The 23,447-nt window shown below is 42.6% G+C and overlaps 1 protein-coding gene across 1 annotated transcript in view; it reads right to left on the bottom strand.

Annotated features, from left to right (window-relative positions):
* LRRK1 (leucine-rich repeat kinase 1) overlaps positions 1–23,447 on the bottom strand; it is a 126,301-nt gene that overhangs the window by 75,011 nt on the left and 27,843 nt on the right. Inside the window, exons 2-5 of the mRNA XM_012642723.1 lie at positions 14,723–14,886; positions 8,174–8,345; positions 4,532–4,711; positions 3,984–4,132 (exon numbers count right to left, since the gene is read on the bottom strand). Of these exons, the coding sequence (XP_012498177.1) occupies positions 3,984–4,132; positions 4,532–4,711; positions 8,174–8,345; positions 14,723–14,886 (665 nt within the window). The remainder of the gene's footprint in view (positions 1–3,983; positions 4,133–4,531; positions 4,712–8,173; positions 8,346–14,722; positions 14,887–23,447) is intronic.

Below are 23,447 nucleotides of genomic sequence, written 5' to 3'. Positions count from 1 at the left end.
CTAAAATATCACTGCGTGGCCCGGGAGTACCTGCTGCGCCAGCATGAAAGGCAACAACCTATGTCATGTGTGTCCCAAGTGGGATAGTTGCTTCAACAAGGTCACTGCCGTGAATGGCAGCAAAATCACAGGTGTTTTCAGGCCATGGATCATGTCAGCAAAACACTTTTAATGCCTCCCCTCGTCTGATATTCTGAACCAAAAAAGTCAGCTCAGTCTCGCCGGATACCTGGAAAGGTAGGAGTACTTACCTCAGGCTCCTGAGCCATTGTTCCCGACTGCTGGACCCCTCTGCGCTGCCCTTCCCTCTCCTCTCTTCTGCCAGCAGCACCGATGGATGGAATGTGCTTTCGCAGGTTAGAGATCACGGGCAGCCAGACACACCCATTCTAAGGTACTTGTCTTTGAAATTCACTTGAATGATAAAAATACCGTCTGCTTTGGGGAAGCCCAAGGAGTCCTTATGACTCAGGCTGTGCTGAAATTTCATTTCCTCTTCTAACGCTACCCACTAGAGCCAAGGAAAGGAACAGCAACATTGTCTTTTCTTTGGTTCTCATTCACAAAATGCAGTAGTCACTTCTGTGCTCTTTGCCAATCTTAGCACATGTAGCAGGAAAGATTGCAGAGACACCGACCATTTCTGCTTTTAACTATAGGCCAAGAAAATGGAAGCTACTGGCTCTTAACCTTGGCTGCACATTGTGGAAAATTTTTAAAAGCCCCCATACCAGATCCCACTCCAGAGATTCAGATTTAATCAGTGTAGGGTGTGGCCTCAGCATCAGGATTTTAAAAAATTCCCAGGGATTCCGATGTAAAGAAAAGTGTGAGAGTCACTTGTTTCCGTGCCACCTGGGAGGTACGGTTTAGGAATGGAGAGAAGGGGAAAGCCCTGTCTGGGCATCAGTACTGGTTAATATTGGTTGTTCGTGGACAAGTAACATAATGTCTTTATACCTCAATGTTTTCATCTGTAAAACAGTTTATATTCCCTGCAGTTCTTACCCTGGAGTTCTGAGGATCAAAGAATATAACAGAGTGCATAGAAAAATACCAAGCACTACATAAATGGAAGGGCTAGATGATCATTATTTCCTTTTGCAACGTGAGCCTAATAATAATATTAACTAATGTTTATTGAACACTTACTATGTGCCAGGCCCTGTGCTAACAGCACAGCTGCCCTCAATGGTGGAGACTATAATTACCCCTGTTTTACAACTGAGAAAACTAACCAAGGCACAGAGAAATAACACTGTACAGGAAGTAGAATATTAGTATTCATTAGGAACTAGGAAACCAGCAAGAATAAGGGCAGGGTAAAGAGGAAATAGCAATAAATATAATTTAAAGAGATGAAAAGAATATACCACTATGACAGGTTCTACACAAATGTGAAGTGAGTGGATTCCTCTTTCAAAAGACACACACCCAGAGGGGAGTAAAAACTCAGTGCTGTTTACAAAAAATACACCTAGGACAAAGAGACAAAGAAAAAAACTGAAAGGTCTGGGAAAACATATTCAAGGTCGATGCAAAGAAAAATAGGACAATGTAGCTATCTGGAGAGCAGACAAACAAAATTTCAAATACTGAGACATCAACAGGATAAAAGTGGTTATTAGATATAATAAAAATAGGTACTGATGGGCCATAAAGCCATAAACCAGCTATATGAAGAAAAACCTTGTAGAAACATAAAAGGAATGAGATAAAAAAATCAGTAGAAGTGGGAAATAAATACATGTACTTCTATGCATAGATGTATGTACACTTGTACATCTCCATATCTGTGTATCTCTCTGTGTATATCTATATTGCAGATTCTGATAAAGAAAGCCCGCACAAATAGGCAGCACATAAAGGGCTTGAATAATGCAACTGACAAACTAAAATTAGAGAAAAAAGACAGAAATAAAAAAGTATTCCACTCAAGAAATCTGAAACAGAAGTACAAAGGGTAACATCTGTTAGGTACTTACCATGTGCCAGGCATTGCTATTAGAATGTCACAAATATTCCCACATTTAATTGTCAAGCACCCCCTGAGACAGACACTTTATTGCTCTTTCCATTTTCCAGATGAGGAAACCAAGACACAGGGAAAGAAAGTACCAGAGGAAGGTCCTGGACCAGTGAAGCCTGGAGCCCAGATTAGAGCAAGGAAGTCTCGTGCCAGAGCCTCAATTAACCTCAACATCATCAACAAAATACTCAAGAAAGAACATATGAAAAGGGGTTTAATACAGATAAGCTAAAATTAAGGAAATAAGAAATAATTTAAAAAAAACTTAGCAAGTTCCTTGACTGGACCACTAAAATACATAAATCCCCGGCTGGTCTGATTCAGTTTGAAAGAGGAAAAGTAAAACTGTTCAACATCACAAATGTAAAGAGAAATATAGCTACCAACGTAGAAGAAAAGAATTATAAGAAAAACATCAGTGCAACACCATGATGGCAAATTCAAAAATCTAAAGGAAATGGATGATTTTCTACCAAAATACAATCTCCCGAACTGCATATAAGGGAAAGCAGATGACCTGAATTGACAAAGGACTTCAACAGAAGTCTAGTTCTTATATAACTAGATAGCATAAAAGAAAAGATGAACGTATTTGATTATATATTCTTACATCTTTGTTATCGTAAAATATAACAGACAAAAGAAAAATAATGGACTGGGAAAAATGTTGGCAACATATATGATAAACAAAGGCTTAAAAAATCCCTAACGTACAAAAAGTTCCAAAGTCAGAAAGACAAAACGATCCTTCAGAAGGATCATCAACAAACTTTAACAGGCAGTTCACATAGGGGAATGCAAATAGTTCATGAACATATGGAAAGCCATTCAATATTATTAACAATAAAAATACGGAATTTAAAACTAGGAAATATCACTTTCCCCCATCACAATGATAAGACATAAAAGGCTTCAGGATATCTAATGCTGGCCAAGGAGTGGGGACAGAGAGTCCCACATCTTGCTGGTGAGAATGTGACCCACCAGTTTTTGGGGGAAATGATTCCAAAGCAGTCCACTTTTAGGACTTTGATCTTCGTAAGCAAATACACCCTAGCGAATCAGGCTACATTACAAGGGGTGGAAAACAGAAATAATCCACATGTCCACCCGTAGGAGACAAGCTGAGTCACTTAAGCTACACTGATTTTATAGATTTAAGGTACATATTTAAAAGAATGAGCTATAGCCACATCGATTGATCTAGAGGAAGTGTATGATAAAGCGCTAACTTAAAAAAACTAAGTTGAAGATAACATAAATAATGCAATACTATTTTTGTTATTAAAATAGGAAATTAACTAAAACCAGACCCTGTCTAGGTTTATAAATAGCTTTGCATATGGAAAGCTGTGCAAACATCCTTCTGGGTTGCTAAATTATTTACTCTAAGAGGAGTAGATTCATAACTTTTATTACATCTCTCAATTCTTTTCACTTGTTATAACAAGCACATATACCTTTTGTAATTTAAAAATTTAATAAAAGAAATTTTAAAAAGGAATTGCTAAAAGTTATGGTATCTCTGCCTGATTTTGGGGAAAAGCCAAAGAAAACCTTGAGAAAGTATATGAAGCTCAGATTTCAGACCCCACCCTGCTACGGCCTGTGGGACCCCTGTAAAACTCACGTTGAAATGTGAGAGCCACTGTGATGATATTAAAAGGCGGGACCTTTAAGAGGTGATTAGGCCTTCAGGGCTCTGCCCTCATGAGTGGATTGATGCTGTTATCACAGGAGTCAGGTCATTGTCTCGAGAGTGGGCTGTGCAGCTGGGCCCTCTCTTGCCCGCTGCCTTCTGCCATGGGATGCTGGCACCGCGCTCCTGGACCTCTCAGCCTCCAGAACCGTGAGCCAAATACATTTCTGTCCATTATACATTACCCAGTCTGTGGATTCTGTTATGGCAGCACAAAATGCATGAAGACACACCCCATAGGCAGTGACTACTCACTGTTTTCCCCACATAACTGCTGGGCAGGGCACTGGCTTCGATGAAATACTTCCTGAGGAGATGTTTGCTGGGGTCAGGACTGTCCAGTAAAATGTAGGAGCAGAAATAGGCCCCGTGCCGAAGCAGGAATATGGCAATGTCTTCATTCCCTAAAAGGACAGAAACAGAAAGCTAAGGGCGTTCGTGTGCAGACAGCGTCGCAGCGGTCAGAAAGGCAGATCGTACGTGTGGAATGGAAACTGACAAGGCACTCGTCCTGGCTACATTTCCCTGATGCAGCAAGTTCCTGTTAGTGGGAGAGTTTTTGTGGGACTTTGCCCTTTGGAGTGCCTCATGCAAAATGCCATTTGCCACACTTGGTCCCTGTCACTGAAATCCCCTTGCAGGGACAAACGAGGGTGCAGATATTTTGATAAAGAAACAGAGAACAGGAGTTGCAAAGGTCTTTCGCAGAAGTGATTTGAGAGCCAGGGGTGAGCGTGAGGACATGTAGAAGCCACGGCTAGTGGCGTGGGCAGGGCTGGCTCAGGTGGGGTGGGAGGACCCACCTGATTTGATGGCCGCGTAGAGAGGCAAGCGCACGATGACAGGAAACTCGTTCTTTCTGACGGCGTAGCTCTCCGGGTCTGCCCCGTGCGTCAGCACCAGGAGTTTCACGATCCCCAGGTGCCCGCGCTGGCAAGCCAAGGCCAGCATCCAGTTCAGCAGCCGCTGGGGGCTGCAGGGACCTGGCGGGAGACGACAGGACAAAGGGAAAGTCCACTGAAGGGTGCTGGTTGCTCCGGTTCCCATCTTCCCTTTGACCATTAATAAAACCGAGCTGTCCTGTTGCCGACTGAAAGTCGCTTCTGTGGGGTTGACAGTCCTTTCTGGAATAGTCCCTCTGAACTGCATGTGACATTTCCCCATATCTTCAATGCCAAGTGAAGAAAAGCAGAATTCAAAACGGCATGTACAGTGTGATTTTAGCTGAATAAAAATGGATGCGTGGAAATAAGACCAGAAAGAGCCACCCCAGTGTTGCAGTATCATATCTGAGCAGTGGGATTCTGAACATTCCCCGCAGCCCCTTCCGCGTCCCATTCCTCGGGGCCTCAGTTTACCCTTTGGTAACATGAGAATAATAACATCCATCCTCCCAAGTTTAATGTGAGGATTACATAGCATAATGTATATTGAGTGCCGGGATCATTAAATCCTAACGTCATTATGTTATTAGAGTACTAGCGCTTTTCTGCATTTCCAAATTATCTGTAAAATACATATATTACTTTAATAAATATAATAAAAATAAAAGCTTTGGTGAAAAAAATAGCTCTAACTCCCCAGCATAAATCTTTTGAGAATTACTCCCTGAAAGAACCGCCCACTTAATTCCAGGATGAAATAACACTTAGCACATTGAATCAACAGGCACAGTGTGGGTTGAAGGGTTACAGTCTCTTCAAGTTCAAAATAGTGCAATATCTTTTGGGTCCAGTTGCCATGGAAAAAACTACCTCATCTTCTGCATTGACACTTCCCAACTGGATCATAACATCATCTCATTTCCAGGGGCACAAGTCCTTAGGGACCATAAGGCTCCCAAATGGGGAGAGAGCAACCTTTCCTTCCGTGATAGGACATTGACCCGGAAACAGGGCAGCATGGCAGGGAATAAAATTCACCAAATAAGGCAGCTGGCATAGGACTTATGCTGGAGCCCGTGCTAAGTCAATGTCCCTATTTCTCCCTCTATTCCTAACCAGAACTAATGATTCAGAGGTATAGTAACAGAAAACAGGTGATCCCTGCTTCATTTACTGCAAGGATACCTAGGTAAGAGAAACATAGTAATCACGATACTAACTTCTGCTGAGATGTAGATGCGTTAATCTTAGGAGGCTGGACCATGATTTTAAGATGAGGAAACCAAACCTCAGAGAGGTTGAGAAACTTGCTGAAGATCCTACAGCTGGTAAATGACAAAGACAAGACTTAAACCCTGCTTGGTCTCAAACCAAAGGGTGCTCTCTTGACCACATGAAACCCCTACCTGTATTCTCCCAGGCCTAAAGCCAACAGCGCTCAGAGAGAGCCCCATTTCGGTCTCCACTGCTCCTCTTCCCTGCTCAGCTGCAGAGACTAGGAGTTTCATAAAGATGTGCTTCAAAGGACCAGCCCCCACCAACCTCTCATCCCTCCCTCTTGTTCTCTAGCTGCCTTGTCTGTCTTCTGGTCTTACCTCACTTCTGCCCACGGCTGCCTGCCCCTCCAGACTGAGAATTCCCAGAGGGCACATGAAGTTTTGCCCACTGCTGCATTTCCTGAAGGGCCCAGCACAGTGCTCTGGAATCCTTCAGTCCTCAGCAGCTCTGCCTGGAGTTGAGTTGAAGATAGGATGCCCCTAGGAGCAGCTGAAAACCACACTGAGGTTCAGCTGAGCTCCCTGCTCTGCAAAAGCAGGCAACTCAAGTCATTCCTTTGCTTGCCTGCCAAGTAAACCCCTATTCATCCTGCAAAGCCCAGCTCAGATGTCAGCCTCCCTTGGAAGACCCCATCCTGCATCCAGACAAGACCACCTGCCAACATGTGTCCCCAGATCTCTGTGGAAATACTTCAACCTCAGCATGATTATGTTGCACAGAGTTACTCCTTTCTGCCTTGATTTCCCCTGCTTGGCCAGGAGCTACTAAATGGCTGGGACACCTTTTAAAAAATTCTCTGTGTCTCTCAAGTTCTTCAGGGGGCTTAGTACTTGGCGATGTTCAACAAATATTAGCTGTATAATTAGGTGACTGGGTCAGCTGGCATAGACTCTTCATTAGAACAGAGCTAATTTTGGGGCTCCCTGAAAAGAAGGAGTCACCTTTGGCTCCTCAAGAGCACCCAGGCCCCTCCCTGCCCTCCTATGTCTTGCCTCACATAGTCTGCTTTATGGGCCCAAAAACTGCACTGATTTCTGCCTCGTGCCCTCTCCAGACACATGAGAGAGCGCCAGCTTGGAACTAACTCTGAGCACAGATCTACCTCAAAGCACACAGTTGGACACCCCCAAACAGGACTGCTACTTAATGGGTGGGGCCCAATGCAAAATGAAAAGAAGGAGGACCTTGATTTAAAATTTATGAAAATTTCAAGATGTTAACTACAGAGTGTTGAGCCATGAGTAGGCCCTTTTAGGAGCAGGGCCCTGTGTGACTACACAGTTGCCACCCCCAGCAGGCTGGCCCTGCTTCCAAGCTAAGTGCTAACTCCTGAAGACCACTGCTAGGGTATGCCTCAACCTAGAGCTGTAGCGATGCCTGCTTGGACTGGTACAGCAGTGCTGAGACAAGGCCACTGTGGGAAATTAATTACAGGAGACCAGGACGCCTTGAGTGTACCAGAGAAAAAAGTTACTTATTACTAGAAAAGCTACCTAGTGTGATATATCCATACAAAGGAAGGTCATTCAGCCATAAAAAGAAATAAACTGTCAAGTCATGAAAAGGCATGGAGGATCCTTAAATGCATGTTGATAAGGGAAAAGAGTCAGTTTGAAATGCTACACACTGTACCACTCCCCTTGTGTGACACTCTGGAAAAGGCAAAGCTCTGGAGACAGTAAAAAGATCAGTGGTTGCCAGGGGTCAGGGGAGGGAGGGACGAATGCACAGAGCACAGAGGGTTTTTAGGGCAGTGACACTACTCCGTATGATATGACAATGGTGGGTACACGTCATTATACATTTGTCCAAACCCATAGAATGCACAACACTAAGAGTGAACCCTAACGTCAACTATGGGCTTTGGTTAGTGATACTGCATCCACATTGGTTTATCAGTTGTGACAAACGTACCGCCTTAGTACACAATGTAAATAATGGGGACACTGTGGCAGAGGGTTATGGGAACTCTGTACTTTCCAATCAATTTTTCCATAAACCTAAAACTGCTCTAAAAAAACAAAGTCAATTAATTCTAAGAAAGCAACGTCACTCTATATTCTTTATCAAACATGGTGTGCAAGAATTTACTTCGTGAGTTAATGGGAGTGAGAGGTGGGACGCGGTGGCAGGCGGTTGTCACGTTGCTTAGATTGTCAGCTGGACGGCCCAGGTTTCTTGATCTCAGTATTCGTGGAAGCATGAAGAAATAACCATTTTGGGGTGAAGCCTAAGAAGAGGGTCCCCTGAGAGGTGGTAAGGAACTCCTGCCCTGTGATTTACCTGGTAAGGACTCGAGCAACTCCTGCACAACTTCCACGTGCCCAAAATGCACCGCCACCACGGCTGGGTTGTCATCGGTGGGCTCTGTCGGCAGCTCCACCCGCCGCTCGGTGAGCAGATACCGGACCATCTCCAGATCCCCGTGGGCCGCCGAGATGCTCAGAAGGTGGCCCTGGTCAAAACAGGACAGGGCTTCAGTGAGACAAGCTCTATCTGGAATTGCCAAGAGAGTCGACTTTGAGCGCTTCGCCAGGTCCCTGGGCCAGCCTGGAGTTGCATTGGCCAGGACAACAGCACCCTCCAAGTGCAGCTGTGGAGCACTTGAAATGTGGCTGGTCCGAAGTGAGAGGAGGAGAGTGTGAATTCACATGTGATTTCAAAGACCTAGTACAAAAAGGGTGAACTATCTTATCAATAATTTTATGTTCACAAGAATGGAAAAACAAGCACCACATGTACTTACCATCAAATTGGTATTAATTGACCAACACTTAAGTGCACATATAGTAGTAACATTCATCAGGTGTTGGGTAGGTGGGAGGTAGGAGCAGGGGATGAGTATATTCACACCTAATGGGTGCAGTGTGCACCGTCCGGGGGACGGACACGCTTGAAGCTCTGACTTGGGTGGGGCAAAGGCAATACACGTAACCTAAACATTTATACCCCCATAATATGCTGAAATAAAAAAAGGTAAAATAAATAAAATAAAAAATAATTTTATGTTGGTTACATGTTGAAGAGATGATTTTTAATATAATCAGGTTAGATAAGATGATATCAACATTTTACTGTTTTACGTTTACTTTAATGTGGCTACTAGAAAATTACATAGTATCCCTGCGGCTCAGACTCTATTTGTACTGGGCAGCACTGCTCTTGACCACTGGCTGCATGAGGATGGGGACCATGGGATATCCCCTCCTGGCATAGAGCCAGAGCTCAGTTATCAGCCAGTACATGCTGAGTGAACTTCAGGAGGAGGGAAGGCAGCCAGGCTCCATGAAGAACCATCCTGCACTTTATCCATAAATGGAGTGTGACAGAGAAGAGTCCACAGATCTGAATTCAGGGGCAGAGATCCTCCAGCAACATGCAGTGGGGTTCTTGACTTGTTAGCCCAGAGGAAGAAAAGGATAAGGTGGGAACTGGACCTAAGCCAGAGTTCATACTTTGTTCCAGCCATTCTGATATGGAAAGGCTCTGTGAGGTGGGCCATGTATTAACACGTGGGCAAGGACATGGAGGTTCAGAGAGGTCTTGTAGCTTGCCCAAGATCACACAGCTAGTCACGGTGTGCCACAGTGGCTGTCTTAGTCTAATGTAAGAAATGCCCTTGACTTTTCACGAACTCTCTTGGGTCAGAGAAAAGGATGCTCAGATGGATGCTGGATTGGCGTGTGAAGTGTTCGATTGCATTACTGAAACTTTAAACCCTCTGGAACTTGGCTGTTTCCCTTGGGCTTGAGCATCAGTGTGTGTAAAGAGGCAGATAGGGAACCCAAGTTGGAATGGGACAGCCAGTGCCACTGTCAACATTTACTGAGGACCTTCTGTGTAGAGGAGGCAGGGCTGGGCACTGAGGATGCTAGGGGCGATTTCTGGCCCCCATGAATTTACAATTAAGTTGCAGGTATAAAACAGCTCCAACTAGCATATTTACTTGTATAGTTTAGAAAACAAGTGTCTTTGGAGATCGCTTTAGGGTGAGTTGGGCAGGATTGGGTGAGTGGAGCCCCCAAGGAAGTGAACTGATATTTATTAAGCTCTCACCACGTGCTGGATGCTACACTGAATACTTTATTTACGTGGCCACATTTAATTCTCCCAGCACTCATGCCAGCAATGTATCCGCATTTCTATTTTACGGGTGACAAAATGAAAGCTTGCTCACGGTTAGGGAGTTATGGTCAGTAGAACAGCCCAGGACTTGAACTGGGGTGTGTCTAGCTCCAAAGCTCATGCCTGTCCATTCCGTCCAAGACTTCCTAGAAAAGGTGGGACTTGGGGAAGGCTCAGGTTCTATAAGTGGAGCAAATGGGCTGGTCTTGGGAGGTGTGTCTGACAGGGACGGTGAGGGACAGTCCAAAGGACTGGAACTATTTGGAGGACAGTAGAGTCATATATTCAGTATGACCAGAAAAGAAAGTCCCCCCCCCTGCCACTCTGCCCAGGGTGGGGCTCAGTACCCAGCCGTTCCGGGAAAGCACTTGCATTATGGAGAGAAGCCACGGTGATTGATTAAATGATTCACTGCACACAGCTAACAGCTGTGCAGACCATCGGTTAGAGACTTAAAAGCCCCATCCTCACGAGGTGGTAAAGTGATGTCATAGGAGCCAGCCAAGGCCAAGAGGGACCCAGAGGGTGGGAAAGGTCAGAGCTGGCTCTCTGGCTGGAGACAGCCCAGAGGCTCGGTAGTACGTATTTATTTTCACCCAAACAGCATAGAAAAGTATAAAGTAAAAAGTAGGCCTCCCCCTCTGCCTCCACTTCCCAACTCCTCTCCGCAAAGGAAATCGCTCTCACACAACCTTCCAGAACTTGTTTATCCATACGTACTCACAGCTAATCCCAAATAAATCCTTTTTCACTTCATTCATTATGACTTTTACTGGCAATGTAACATACCTAGAGAAAAGTACAAGCATTGTAAGTGGTTAGTTTCACGCACGGCCACTTGAACACACCCACGTAACTGTCTCAGACCAAGGAACAGGACACTACCTGTGCCCAGGAGCTCCCCTTGTGCCCTTCTGGTCACTGCTCCACCAGAGGAATCACTATCCTGATTTCTAACACCATGGATTTGCTTTTGCCAGTTTTTAAACATTATAAAAGTGGAATTGTACTTAATTTTTTTCTTTTAAACTTTTTGCTTTGAAATAATCACAGATTGACAGAAAGTTGCAGGGATGGCACTGGGAGGACCTGAGTCTCCTTCACCAGTTTCCCCCAGTGGTGACATCACCCGTCATGGCAGGAAGACATCAGAATCAGTATTTAGTACAGTGTGTATACATAGTTCTGCCATTTTGTCACATGTGGAGATTTATGCAGCCGCCACCGCAATCAAGCTACAGAAGTGTCCCATTACCACAGGGACCTCCCTCACACCACTCCTTTGTAGTCTCACCCATCCTCCTCCTCTCTACCAACCCTACCCCTGGCAGCCACCAAGCTCTCTATAATTTTGCCATTTTGAGAATGTTATATAAATGGAATCACAGAGAATATACAACCTTTTGAGATTGGCATTTTTTTTTTTCACTCAGCATAATGCCCTAGAAATCCATTTGAGTTGTTGCACATTTCAACAGAGTTCCTTTTTGTGGCTTACTAGTACTCCGCGGTATGTTGAACTATTCACCAACTGAAAGTTTTTGGTCGTGTCCTGTTTTTGGCTGTTAAAAATAAAGTTGCTATGAACAGTCACGCACAAGTTTTTGTGTGCCCGTAAGTTTTCATCTCTCAAGGATAAATGTTAGTTCAATTGCTGGATCATAATATAAATGTATTTTTCATTTTTTGAGAAACTGCCAAACTATTTTCCAGAGTGGCTGTACCATGTTACATTCTCACTAAACATCAGAGATACAGTTTCTCTGTATCCTGGTCTGAATTTGATATTGTCACTATTTTTAATTTTTGCTGTTGGAAAAGGTGTGTAGTGATGTATCATTGTTTTAATTTGCATTTCTCTGATGGCTAAGGATGTTGAAGGTCTTTTCATTTGCTTATTTGCCATCTGTCTATGCTCTTCAGCACAGTGTTTGTGCATTCATACATTTTCTATTTGGATTGTCTGCTGTTTAATGTTGAGTTTTGAGAGTTCTTTATATATTTTAGATAGGAATCCTTTGTCAGATATGTAGTTTGTAAATATTTCTCTCACCCTGTGGTTTGTTTTTCTCACTGTCTTAACAGGTGTTTCTCAGAGTTAAAGTTTTTAATCTTGATGAGGTCCAGTTTACCAGTTTTTTCTTTTATGGATCATTTTCAATGGATTTTCTGTGTAAACTGTTATGTGATCTACAAATAGAGGCAATTTTATTTCTTTCTTTCGGGTAGAGACAATTCTATGTCTTTCTTTCAGGTCTGTTTGTCTTTTATTTCATTTCCTTGCCTTATTGCACTGGTTAGAACTTCCAGCAATCCACTGAATGGTATTATATTGAATATAATGATGTCATGATTATTTTCAAATGGAACTTTCACTATCATATTGAGAGTGGACACCCCTGCCTTGTTCCTGATCTTAGGGGAAAGCAGTCTTTCATCATCAAGTATGATGTTAGTTGTAGGTTTTTTGTAGGTGTTCTTTATCCAGGTGAGGAAGTTCCCCTCTCATCCTAATTTTCTGAGAGTTTTATTTTTTATAATAGTATTGAATTTTGTCAAATGCTTTTTCTGCATCAATTAATATGATGAGGTAATTTTTCTTTTTTAGTCTATTAACATGGAGGGCTACAGTGACTGATCATTGAATAGTGAACCAGCCTTATATCCTTGGAATAAACCCCACTTGGTAACAGCTTATAATTCCTTTTATATACTGCTGAATTCTACTTGCTAATATTTTATTATTCATGATGGACATTGTTGTATACTTTTCTTTTTTTGTACATCTTTGGTTTTGGTGTTGGGATAATATAGTCTTCATGAAAGTGATGAAAATTTTTCCCTCCTCTTCTATTTTCTACAAGACACTGTGTAGAACTGATGTTAATTCTTTAAATGTTTGGTAGAACTCTCCAGTGAAACCATCTGGGCCTGTAATTTGTACAAGCTCTTTGTCAATTAAGGATATTAGCCACATTCCTTCTTATTTTGTCATAATCCTTGACTCTTACTTATGGTATATATTTATAACTAAATTTTGCATTTTTATGAAATCACAGACTTATCCATTTTTTTTTTCTGAACACTGTCTCAACGTCCAATCAGCTGGGATTTTACCAGTCCCGGATCCAAGGGAGAAGCCGCCTTTTAGGGACCTTCTCGATTTTGAGTTGCTGCTGGCCACGATGCCAGGCAGAAGAGACCCACACCCAAAACTGTTTTCCTTTATTCAAATATTGGCTGGAGTGCCCTTTCTCAAAACTATCGTACCACTCCTTTTAGTGACTCTCCCACCCTCAAGATGAAGTCCCAGCCCCCGGCTCTTCAGGTCCCTGCTCCCCTTCCCCTTTTCAGCATCTCCTGCTGCTGCCATATGCCCGAGTCTTTCCTCCATGCCAGCTGGGGCAACTCACAGCTCTGAAATGAGCCACCGTCTCCGGCTGCTTGGCCACTTGGCACAGACTTCAGGTACTGTTTGTTGTGCACCGGTCCTCTCTGTTGGAGGCCTGTTGATGTCAGCCCACAGCTCTGATCTGCTTGTGTGCACAGCCCAGCTCTCCCCGTGCAGCAGGGTGGCCCTTTGCCATGTCTGCCATGAATTCACGATTGCAGGCAGCCCAAATGCCCTCCTCTCAACGATCTGCAAGCATGTTATACTGCCCCCCACCACCCTCAATCTCTTACATTTCTGACAACAGGCTGGAAGTTTAGGAACTGAATTATTTCTAACTATTAATTAAATAGAGACATTTTAACCTACGCAAATCAAAGTAATGCAAATAAAATACCAAAAAAGTGAAGAATCCCCCACAGGAGCAAGAATGTGGCAATGGCCTTCTCTAGTTGTTGGTGCAAACATTAATCTGAACAAGCTTTTTGGGAAAACAGTTTGGCATGTTTGCAAAACCCACATTCTCAATCCCTGCAAATCTATGCTAAGAAAATAGCCTTATAATAAGAAAATAATTAGGCAAAAATGTTTGATACAGCATTATTCATATTTGTAAGGAATTAGAAACAATTCAAATATCCAACCAAGAGGAACAGCTGGGTGAATGCGGTTTTTCTATCAGATGGAATGTCGTGCAGCCATTGAGGGTGATGCTCACAAGGAATTTATACTCAGATGGAAAATTCTTGATATGGTATGATGTGAGAACAAGCAGTATATGCAAAACTATGTATAAAACATACAGAGAGAGAAACCGTGTCTATATTAGAAACAACAACAATGTGTGCTCAGATCGACAGGCTGGAAGAAAATACACCCAAACTGTTAAGTGGTATTGTTTGGGTGTTACTAGGAATATGGTAACTTTTTTGTTCTTTTTTTCCCCACTTTTATATGTTTTCCAAATTTTCATTTTTGAGCATGTGCTATTTTTATAATGACAAAAAGTATAAAAGAATACTGTAGATTAAATCTTCAGATGGCACTTTGTTCTTTGCATTTAAGTGACCTCCCATCCACGTCCCTCAAAGGCCTCACATGAAAAGGTGGTGAGGAGCCTGCTTAGGTGACATCAGACTGAGAACACGTCAACTCGAAAGGCATGGCAATCACAAATTTATATGGCAAATAAGGTATTTCCAGAATGCAATAAAAAAGTTCATTATATATGACAATAACAAGCAAATAATCTGAGCAGTGATCTTCGTCCAGCCCAGGACCGCAGCTGTGGCCCGAGGGGTGGGCATTCACCATACCTTTTCCAGCTGGGACTCGCTCTCATCACAGGCCTCTCTGAGCAGGTCCCAGGCCCTGCTGAGGTCTCCCCGCCTGTACGCCGCATGAATGCCTTCCGTCCTGGGGGACCGTGCTGTGGCATCACCGCCTGGCGTGGACGGCTTGTTGCCCATGTCCCCGGCACCTGTGTGAAGGAAGCATACACAGAGTCACCGTCACTGCCATCGTGCTCTCGGGAGTCATCGGAGGGGACAGCAGAGGGATGCGCTGTCCATAACGCAATTTTGGAGGCTGTGGGAAGAGAAAAGAATGGCCCTGATATGCTGTTTGCCACCAAGCACCTGCCACCCCGGGGACCTGCAACCTTTCGAGAAGCGTCTTCCTGAGGCTGGTGCTGAAGCCCGGCTCTCTGCAAAGGCACAAGGCAGCTGAGCACAGCTCGTAGGATTCTGCAGTGAGACTGCCACCTGGAGCTGTTCCAGGGCACCGGGACAGCTGCCTTGCGGGGAGCTGCCAGGCTGATCTCACCGACAGCAGCAGAGGAGCAGGCACTTTGGCAGGAGAGCTGGTCCCAGCCAAACAGTCCCACTGCTATGTCCCTCGGGGGGACCGAGTATCTTATGGTGGAAGAATGACAGGTCAAATTCTGGGGGTGTGGAAATCTATAGGCTTCCCCAAGCCCCTCCCTGCCTATAAAACTCCACAAAGAGCACAGGATTTAGAATCGGTTGCCCTCAGTCCATATCTGCCCCTGCACAATTGTGTGATGATCCTGGGCAGTCCTGAGACTCAGAGCCGAGGACGTGCTTGGTCCACTGGTGTGGGGCTGTCCAGGTCAGCTGAGCACCTGGAGCTACTTGGGAGAGGAGGCCGTGTATGGCATCGTGGGCCATTCAATAAATGCACAGGGTGTGTGCTGAGCAGCCGCGGTAGACCAAGCTCGTGCTCAGATACAGAGGGAAAGGAAGGCACCTCTGCCCTCACTGAGCTTCCACTCTAGAATGGGGTCCACAGCTAGGGGTTTGTGGACCCCAGACAGCAGACAAACAGGCTTTAGAAGTTCCCCAAACATCCTAAAATTGTATACAAAACTCTGTGCATGTACGTGTGTGTGTGTGTGTGTGTGTACATTTTTCCGGGGAAAAAATTCAAGGCCTCTATCAGATTTCCAAAGAGGTTAGTGAACCAGAGTTAAAAGCTCCATCTCTACAGATATTACAGAAAAGACTACAGTGAATGGTGAGTTAAATTCTGATTGTGTTGAGCGACAGCAGAAGTAGGGAGAGAATTCTCCTGTGAAATTGATCATATGAACTGGGTCGTTCTTGTCATACTCAACTAAAACAGAGTCGAGAAGCCAGTGAGAAGAAGCACTTGTATAACATCACTCCAAAAATATAGTTCTCTACAAGTCTGACCACTAAAACTACTTAGTGTAACTGAAACCAGTTTTATCTAATAACTACTAAACCAACCTACTGCAACTCTAAAATTAGTTTTACCCACAATCGTCACCCACCAATCAAAACTTGCTAACTCCCCCAAATCTTACTAATACCAGTAAACTTTCTCAAAAACAATATGTAACAGTTCTGTTTTTTATAAATCCCCTAATGTTCTCTTTATTCTTCAAACATACCAAAAACCACCCAGTCTATACATATGCCCCAAATTACAATTCTTATATCCGAAATAAAACATTACGTTTAAAAATTCATCTTTCCAGGCCGGGCGCGGTGGCTCATGCCTGTAATCCTAGCACTCTGGGAGGCCGAGGCGAGCAGATCGTTTGAGCTCAGGAGTTCGAGACCAGCCTGAGCAAGAGTGAGACCCTGTCTCTACTAAAAATACAAATAAATTAGTGGGACAACTAAAAATATGTAGAAAAAATTAGCAGGGCATGGTGGTGGCGTGTGCCTGTACTCCCAGCTACCCGGGAGGCTGAGGCAGGAGGATCGCTTGAGCCCAGGAGTTTGAGGTTGCTGTAAGCTAGGCTGACACCACAGCACTCTAGCCTGGGCAACAGAGTGAGACTCTGTCTCGAAAAAAAAAAAAAAATTCATCTCTCCATGTTTATTTTGACTTTGACACTATCACTGTTGGCCAAGTTCACACAGCCAGGAGAGGCAAACTGGGACCGCAGTTTGCAGGCTGGAGCTAAACCCACCCCATTTTCTTGCTGCCTCTTTCTCTTTAAAGGGATGAATAAAACAGGCTTTAGATTTTTTTTTTAAATTATTAAATATAAATGCTGAGCAAAATTGGCTTACAAACATACACATCACAAAAGTGAATCACATAATAGCAGCTAAAATTTAGAAAATTAAAAAAATTATTTATTTACAATAGCATAAAAATTACATGCTTAGAAATAAATTTAACAAAAGATGGGCAAGATGTGTACACGTAAAGCTATAAAACAACTGAACTGAACAAGGCCTATGTAACTGGAAAGACATCCATACTCATGGATTAGGAGACTCAATAGTATTAAGATGTCAATTCTCCCTGATTTTATACATAGATTCAGTTTAATTCCAGCCATAATTCTAACAGGTGTTTTTATGTTGGTAGAAACTGAGAGCACGATTTTCAAATTTGTATGGAAATCTGAAGAACCTAGAATATCCAAAGCGATCTTGAAAAAGAAGAGAGTTGGAGAATTTACACTACCCGAATTCAAGACTTTCTCTAAAGCTACAGTCATCAAGACAGTGTGGTACTGGCATAGACAAATAGCTCCAAAGATAGGATAGAAAGTAGAGAAATAGAATACTTGTACATCCAATTGATTTTTGACGTGAGTGCTAAAGCAATATAATGGGAAAAGCAAAGTCTTTTCAACAAATGGTGATGGAACAACTGTAAATGCTCATTTAATAAAGAGAAGCCCTGCCCCCACCTCTCGACATACACAAAAATTAATTTGAGATGGATCATGGACCTAAACATAAAGGCTAAAACTCTAAAGCTTCTAGAAAAACACATAGGAGACTATCTTCATGACTTGAGAGTAAGAAAGGGTTTCTTAGATGAGACACAGAAAACACTAACCATGAAAGAAAAAACTGCTAAAGTAGACGTCATCAAAATTTAGAACTTCGGCCCAACAAAAGACACCATTTAAAGATGAATAGGCAAATGACAGACTGGGATAAAATATTTGCAAAACATGTATCTGAAAAGGAATGGTATCCAGAATATAAAAACTCCTATAACTCAATAATAAAAAGACAAATGATCCAATTAAAAATAGGCAAAGATTTGAACAGCAGAAGATATTCAGAGAGCTCTATATCATTAGTCATCAGGGAAATGCAAATGAAAACCACAATGAGACACCACTACCTCCTACCAACATGGCTAACATTTAAAAAGACTGACCATACTTGGTGAGGATATGGAGTAACCAGAATGCTCATACCTTCCGGTTACAGTGTAAAATGGTGTAATCACTTTGGAAACAGGTTTAGTGGTTTCTTATAATACTAATCATATACCTACCTTACGACCCAGCAATTCCATTCTTATTTACCCAAGACAAATACGTCCGTAAGAATTTATCAAAGAGTGCTCATAGAAGCTTTGTTCATAGTATTTCCAAACTGTAAATAGCCCAAGTATCTGTGGACAGGAGACTGGATAAACAAACTGTGGTATGGTAACCACTCAACAATAAAAGGAATGAACTGTAGATCCACGAAATGACTGATAGGAATTTCAAAAACGTGATGTTGAGTGAAAGAAACCTTGCACAAAAATGATTCCATTTATATGCTGTTATAATCCACAGTGAAAAAACAATCAGAAGAGGGGTTCCTGAGAGTAGGGTGGGCAGTGACATTTACCAGGGGAGGGACATGCCAACATTGGGTTGATGGTTCTATATCTTCTTGGAGTTTTCATTACCTAAGTGCTATATTTGTCAAAACTTATCCAATAGCCCGTTTAAGATATGTGCCCATTACTTTTTATACACTTTACCTAAAAAAACTATAAACAATATTGAACCTTAGTCCATAACATGCAAGCTGAAGTATTTAAGGGGGAAGTGTACAGATGTTTGCAATATACTGCACAATGTACTGAAAATAGGATAGATAGATGGATAGAAATGTAAGAGAGAAATTTTAGAAAATGTTAATGGTAGAATCTAGGTAGTAGTAGGTATATGGGTGTACATGGTTCAGTTCTTTCAACTTTATTTCACGTTTGAAATTTTTCATAACAAATTGTTGGGGGAAAACGTGAGTCACAATGTCATACCCTAAATGCAGGGCTTGCCATATGACATAACAGAATGAGCTCTGCCACCAACGCAGAAAAATCCTGCTCCGTGGAAAGGCAGAGCAAGCTGCTTACAGAGTAAAGGCCCTTAATACCCTTCAGGGTCTTACAACTCACACTAAGCCGTGACTTGCACCATTTCAAAGGCAACCGTTCTGAAAATCCACGTAAGTGGATGATCATCACAAACAATCTGTATCATCCCTGAAACACCAACGCAGCTGTGTCTGGGTGGAGATTATTGTTTTTTGGCTATGTATTTTTGAAAGATGTATCAGGAAAAGCCTTGCCATGTAAGTAAGTGGTTATAGATGTGAATAAGGTAGCTTCATTTCCCAGCACACACTAACAGTCCCCATGAATTATTTACAGTCAGGGACCCTGAGACATCTGAGAGCAGGCCGGAGGGAGAAAAGCCATTAGTAGGGTCGAGAAGGCGGTGGAATCAACCGCAGCATCATCCGTCAGAGGGGGCACTTAATTGTGTCATCGCTCATCTTTCAGAATTAAACAAATAGCTCCCTTATCTAGTAAAAGACGTGTGTGTGTGTGTGTGTGTGTGTGTGTGTGTGTGTGCACGCGCGCATGTGTGAGTGCATAAGCAGGCTTAACGTAACCTCTTGTGTATATGTTAGGAACATAAATACAAACAGTTAAACAGTTAAGCCCAAGTTAAGGGACATGGTGAAGGTGGAACTAAGGACATATGCAGGTTATAAGGCGCCTATGAAATTACAAGGGCGAATTTACTTTAACTCGATTTTTACATAATGTCATGTATGTAGAATAAATGACATAAAAAGAATCTAGAACTTGCTCAGTTCTCTTTGTGTTTTAAAAATGTGGTGTTTTTCAGTGTCAAATCTGATTTTCCTAATTCGCAGGGACAATGCATATCCACTCTCTCCGACCTGTGGGCTGGGGGTCCAGTCCAATCCAGTTGTTGGAAGAATATTACAGGACAACACCAGTTAAGGCACATGCATTTAATTTCATCTGCCAACCTCATTTAATTTCCTGAAATTATAAACACAACGGTTAGCATTTATTTAAGTGGGGGAGGGGGGAGACAAAAGTGCTAATGATGAGAATGATGGATGGGTTATGGAGAAATTAGTGATAGAATCAGAAAAGATTTTTCTTCTTACTTCCCAAGTTCTCTGTCATGGAATTATATGACTGCTTCATTAAAAACTTTAAAGAAATTACAAAAAGTAATTAAAGAACACATTCCCATTGAAAAAATTAAATAATACATAAATACATGATATAAAAGGCAGAAGCCCCGGCTTATCACCATCAGACACCTTTTCCTATAGGTAAATATTTACTTTCATAGTCATTTTTCCCCTAAAATATCATAGTTTTAAATTGGAGAACTGGTGACTTTTGATTTAAGCTTGAAACATAGGGAAAGTATTTATACTATTTGTGATTATTCAGTTATTTGTGCTTATTCATCAACTATTATCCGTAATTACATTCTTTAATACAGTAAAACATCTCAGTTCTAAATACTTTCTTCATACAGATTTAAAATTCATGTTACAAATAAAATGGGAGCAAACTTATTCTATTTCAATAAAACGTTAATATCCCACATAAGTAGCTAGAGATAGTAGGAAAATAATAGAATGTTTTAATGGTTCACTTTCAAATTAAAAAATCCTTTTCTTTAAATTATAATTTGTGTCATTATTTTCCTATACAGCAATGAAAATTTCATATGTATACATATATGTGCAAAGTTAATATGCTTCAACTGAGAACTAAGCAAAGGAGGAGAAGGGTAAACTAACAGCACAGTTTATCTTTTTTCAGGGTTGGTTGGTGCTGCTAGTTTGATTTTAGGAGACAGTCAATTAGAATTAGGAACTAGTAAGGGAAGACTATAAATGCAGTGGATTCCTTGGGTTATGGAGTCAGCACATGTAGAGCTATTTAGAATTCAAGAACTATTTACAATAAGCTAATAAGTGAACATATTTCTAGTTGCGGATAAATGTTAGTATTCACTATATCCTGGCACTTCAACATGCTGGACTTGGATGGTAAATTAAAGTTCATTATGTAAAGATGTAATTGGTTTCAAAAAAAAATAACACATTTTAAAACCAGGGAGAGGCAAAAACCTGCCTGTCGGGTATAATGAACACTATTTGGGTGATGGACACACTGACGGCCATGACCCAAGCAATACAAAAGCGATCCATATAAACAAAAACATTTGCACCCCCTTAATACTTTGAAACAAAAAAATTAAAACCTACAGAACCAGAGCATCATTTAGTATTTGATACTTACTTTCAGTTTAATATTCTATTTTTAAAGAAATCCTTTCAGTAACACTGTATGTTTCACAGAGCCATTTCTAGGAGAAATGATTTAAGTCGCCAATAACTCCATCTCTGAATATCATTTCCATAATTCATGTTTTACAAAAACAAATTATCCTGACTACAGAAAAACTAACAGAAAATATTCTTCTTTCTCGGTGCTTTGGGGAAGTAATAAAACAGAATTCCCCGACTACGACAGAGTAATGCCTGACTGTGACACCGTGTCCCCTACCCCAGCAGCACGCGGCGCTCTGCAGGCACAGCTCAAAAGACACCTCCTTTGTCTGTCCATCCTGGAGTCTGTCTGTCCTTATGACCCAACAAGACATTCTTACCTTTTCTTCTAGAACAGTAATTAAGTCATTCTCTCCTGGAATAAAATTCTCTCTCTATTGTTTTTTCCTATAAATCTAGGACAATAGAGAAGTGATGTGAAAGTGGCTTTAATTCCATGAGGTCTAAATGCTGGCCTCTTGCGTGTGTGTGTGTGTGTGTGTGTGTGTGTGTGTGTGTGTGTATTTCTCTTAATGCCACCAAAGAAAACACATATGATGAAAGGCAAATGCTGTTTGTCAATTCAGAATGTGTGGCATCCTCTGTATGTCCTTAAAAAGACACTGCCATTTTATTGCTCTCCAAGAAATTTTTTTATTGCATTCACCTCCATCAACAGAATAGCAAAAAGTAAAAATGATCCATCAACTAACTCACAGCTTATTGCAGAACAAACAAGACTAAACTTTAGGATGCTACTGACCTGGTCATAGTTGTTTAATGACCTTCCTGTGCCATCCTCCACTGAGTCCCCATGTGGCCAAAGCACTGGGGAAGAGGGGCCGTCCCTCCCCAGAGAAGACAACTCCCGGCACTTCGGGGGCTTGCCCTCTGCTGCCCTGGGTTTGCCAGCTCTCAGCTGGGAGGATGCTTCTGTCTTTGCCAGAAAACACTCCAGGGTTTTAGCCTCAGCAGCAGTTTTCATCTCTGGGTCATATTACGGTGAAATCCAACCTTATTGGATTTCTTGAGGGAAGATGCAGAGGTTGGCGGGTGTGGAGGGGAGGGCGGCGACCCAGCCCCCAGGGTGACCTGTGACGGACAGTAATTCCTCCCGGGGTTCCAGATGGCCAGGGCTCAGCCCATCCTGCTGGGCCACTCCACCGGCATCTCGCAGGAAAGCAAAGACCAGGCCTGGCTCCCAGCTCCCACGGAACAGCTCCAGCTCGGAGGCCAGCATTTCTCAGACCACAAAGGCTTCCCAGCACAGACTTACAACTTCTTTGTGGCTATCCTCACCAAATCACTACGAATTTTTTCTAGTAAAAGGGAGATGTGTAGTTACATATACAGACAGGTTGGTCCCACAGGGGGAAACGGCGCGTAAAAGTGCTATTTGCTTTAGTAATAAAAGATACAATTAACCATAAGATACCATGTTATGTCCACCTGACACAGTAAAAAAATGGAAAGACTTATAACATATATTGCTGGCCAGAGTGTGGTGAAATCAGTACATTCTCGGGTACATTTGCCATCGTGGGATGATATTTCAGAAAGCTGGAGGACCACACTACACAAGACCCAGGGGAGATTCCACTGGTTCACCCGTGGTTTTCTCTCCTAGGAATTTACCTGCAGAAATAATATGGCACACACCAAAAGATCCACTCCTGAGCACTGAGGCTGATCCTGCGAATCTCCCTGCAATAGTTGAAGGACAAAGTGGCCCAGCAGGCAAGTGGCCCACACCAGAGAATTAGGGCGTGGCATAGAGCAAAGTGGTGCCCAGGGGCCAGCATGGGACTTGGGGCTGGATTTCTGTCATTTAATTGAATGCTCACAGCGGCACCATGAAGGAGGTGACCTGGCTGTCATTTGACAGAGGAACCAGGCCAATACTGAGACACGAAAAGTTCACCAAGTGACAGAGCTGGCAAGGAGCAGGGCGGGAGGGACCCCAGAGCCCAGAGAGTCCCCAGGATGCAGCTTTCCAATTTAGCACCTCATGGCACTTCAGAGTGAGGGGCCATGGTTCAGTCATTAGAACTGATGATAATGACAACTAAAGAGACATTTGAAAAACACCGGTCATATAATATTAATAATATAGTTTAATATTATA

Source organism: Propithecus coquereli, unplaced genomic scaffold, assembly GCF_000956105.1.
Source record: "Propithecus coquereli isolate 6110/MARCELLA unplaced genomic scaffold, Pcoq_1.0 Scaffold184, whole genome shotgun sequence".
Taxonomy (NCBI): Eukaryota; Metazoa; Chordata; class Mammalia; order Primates; family Indriidae; genus Propithecus; species Propithecus coquereli.
Note: the sequence above shows the minus strand (reverse complement) of the source record. Positions and strands in the feature narration are given on the sequence as shown.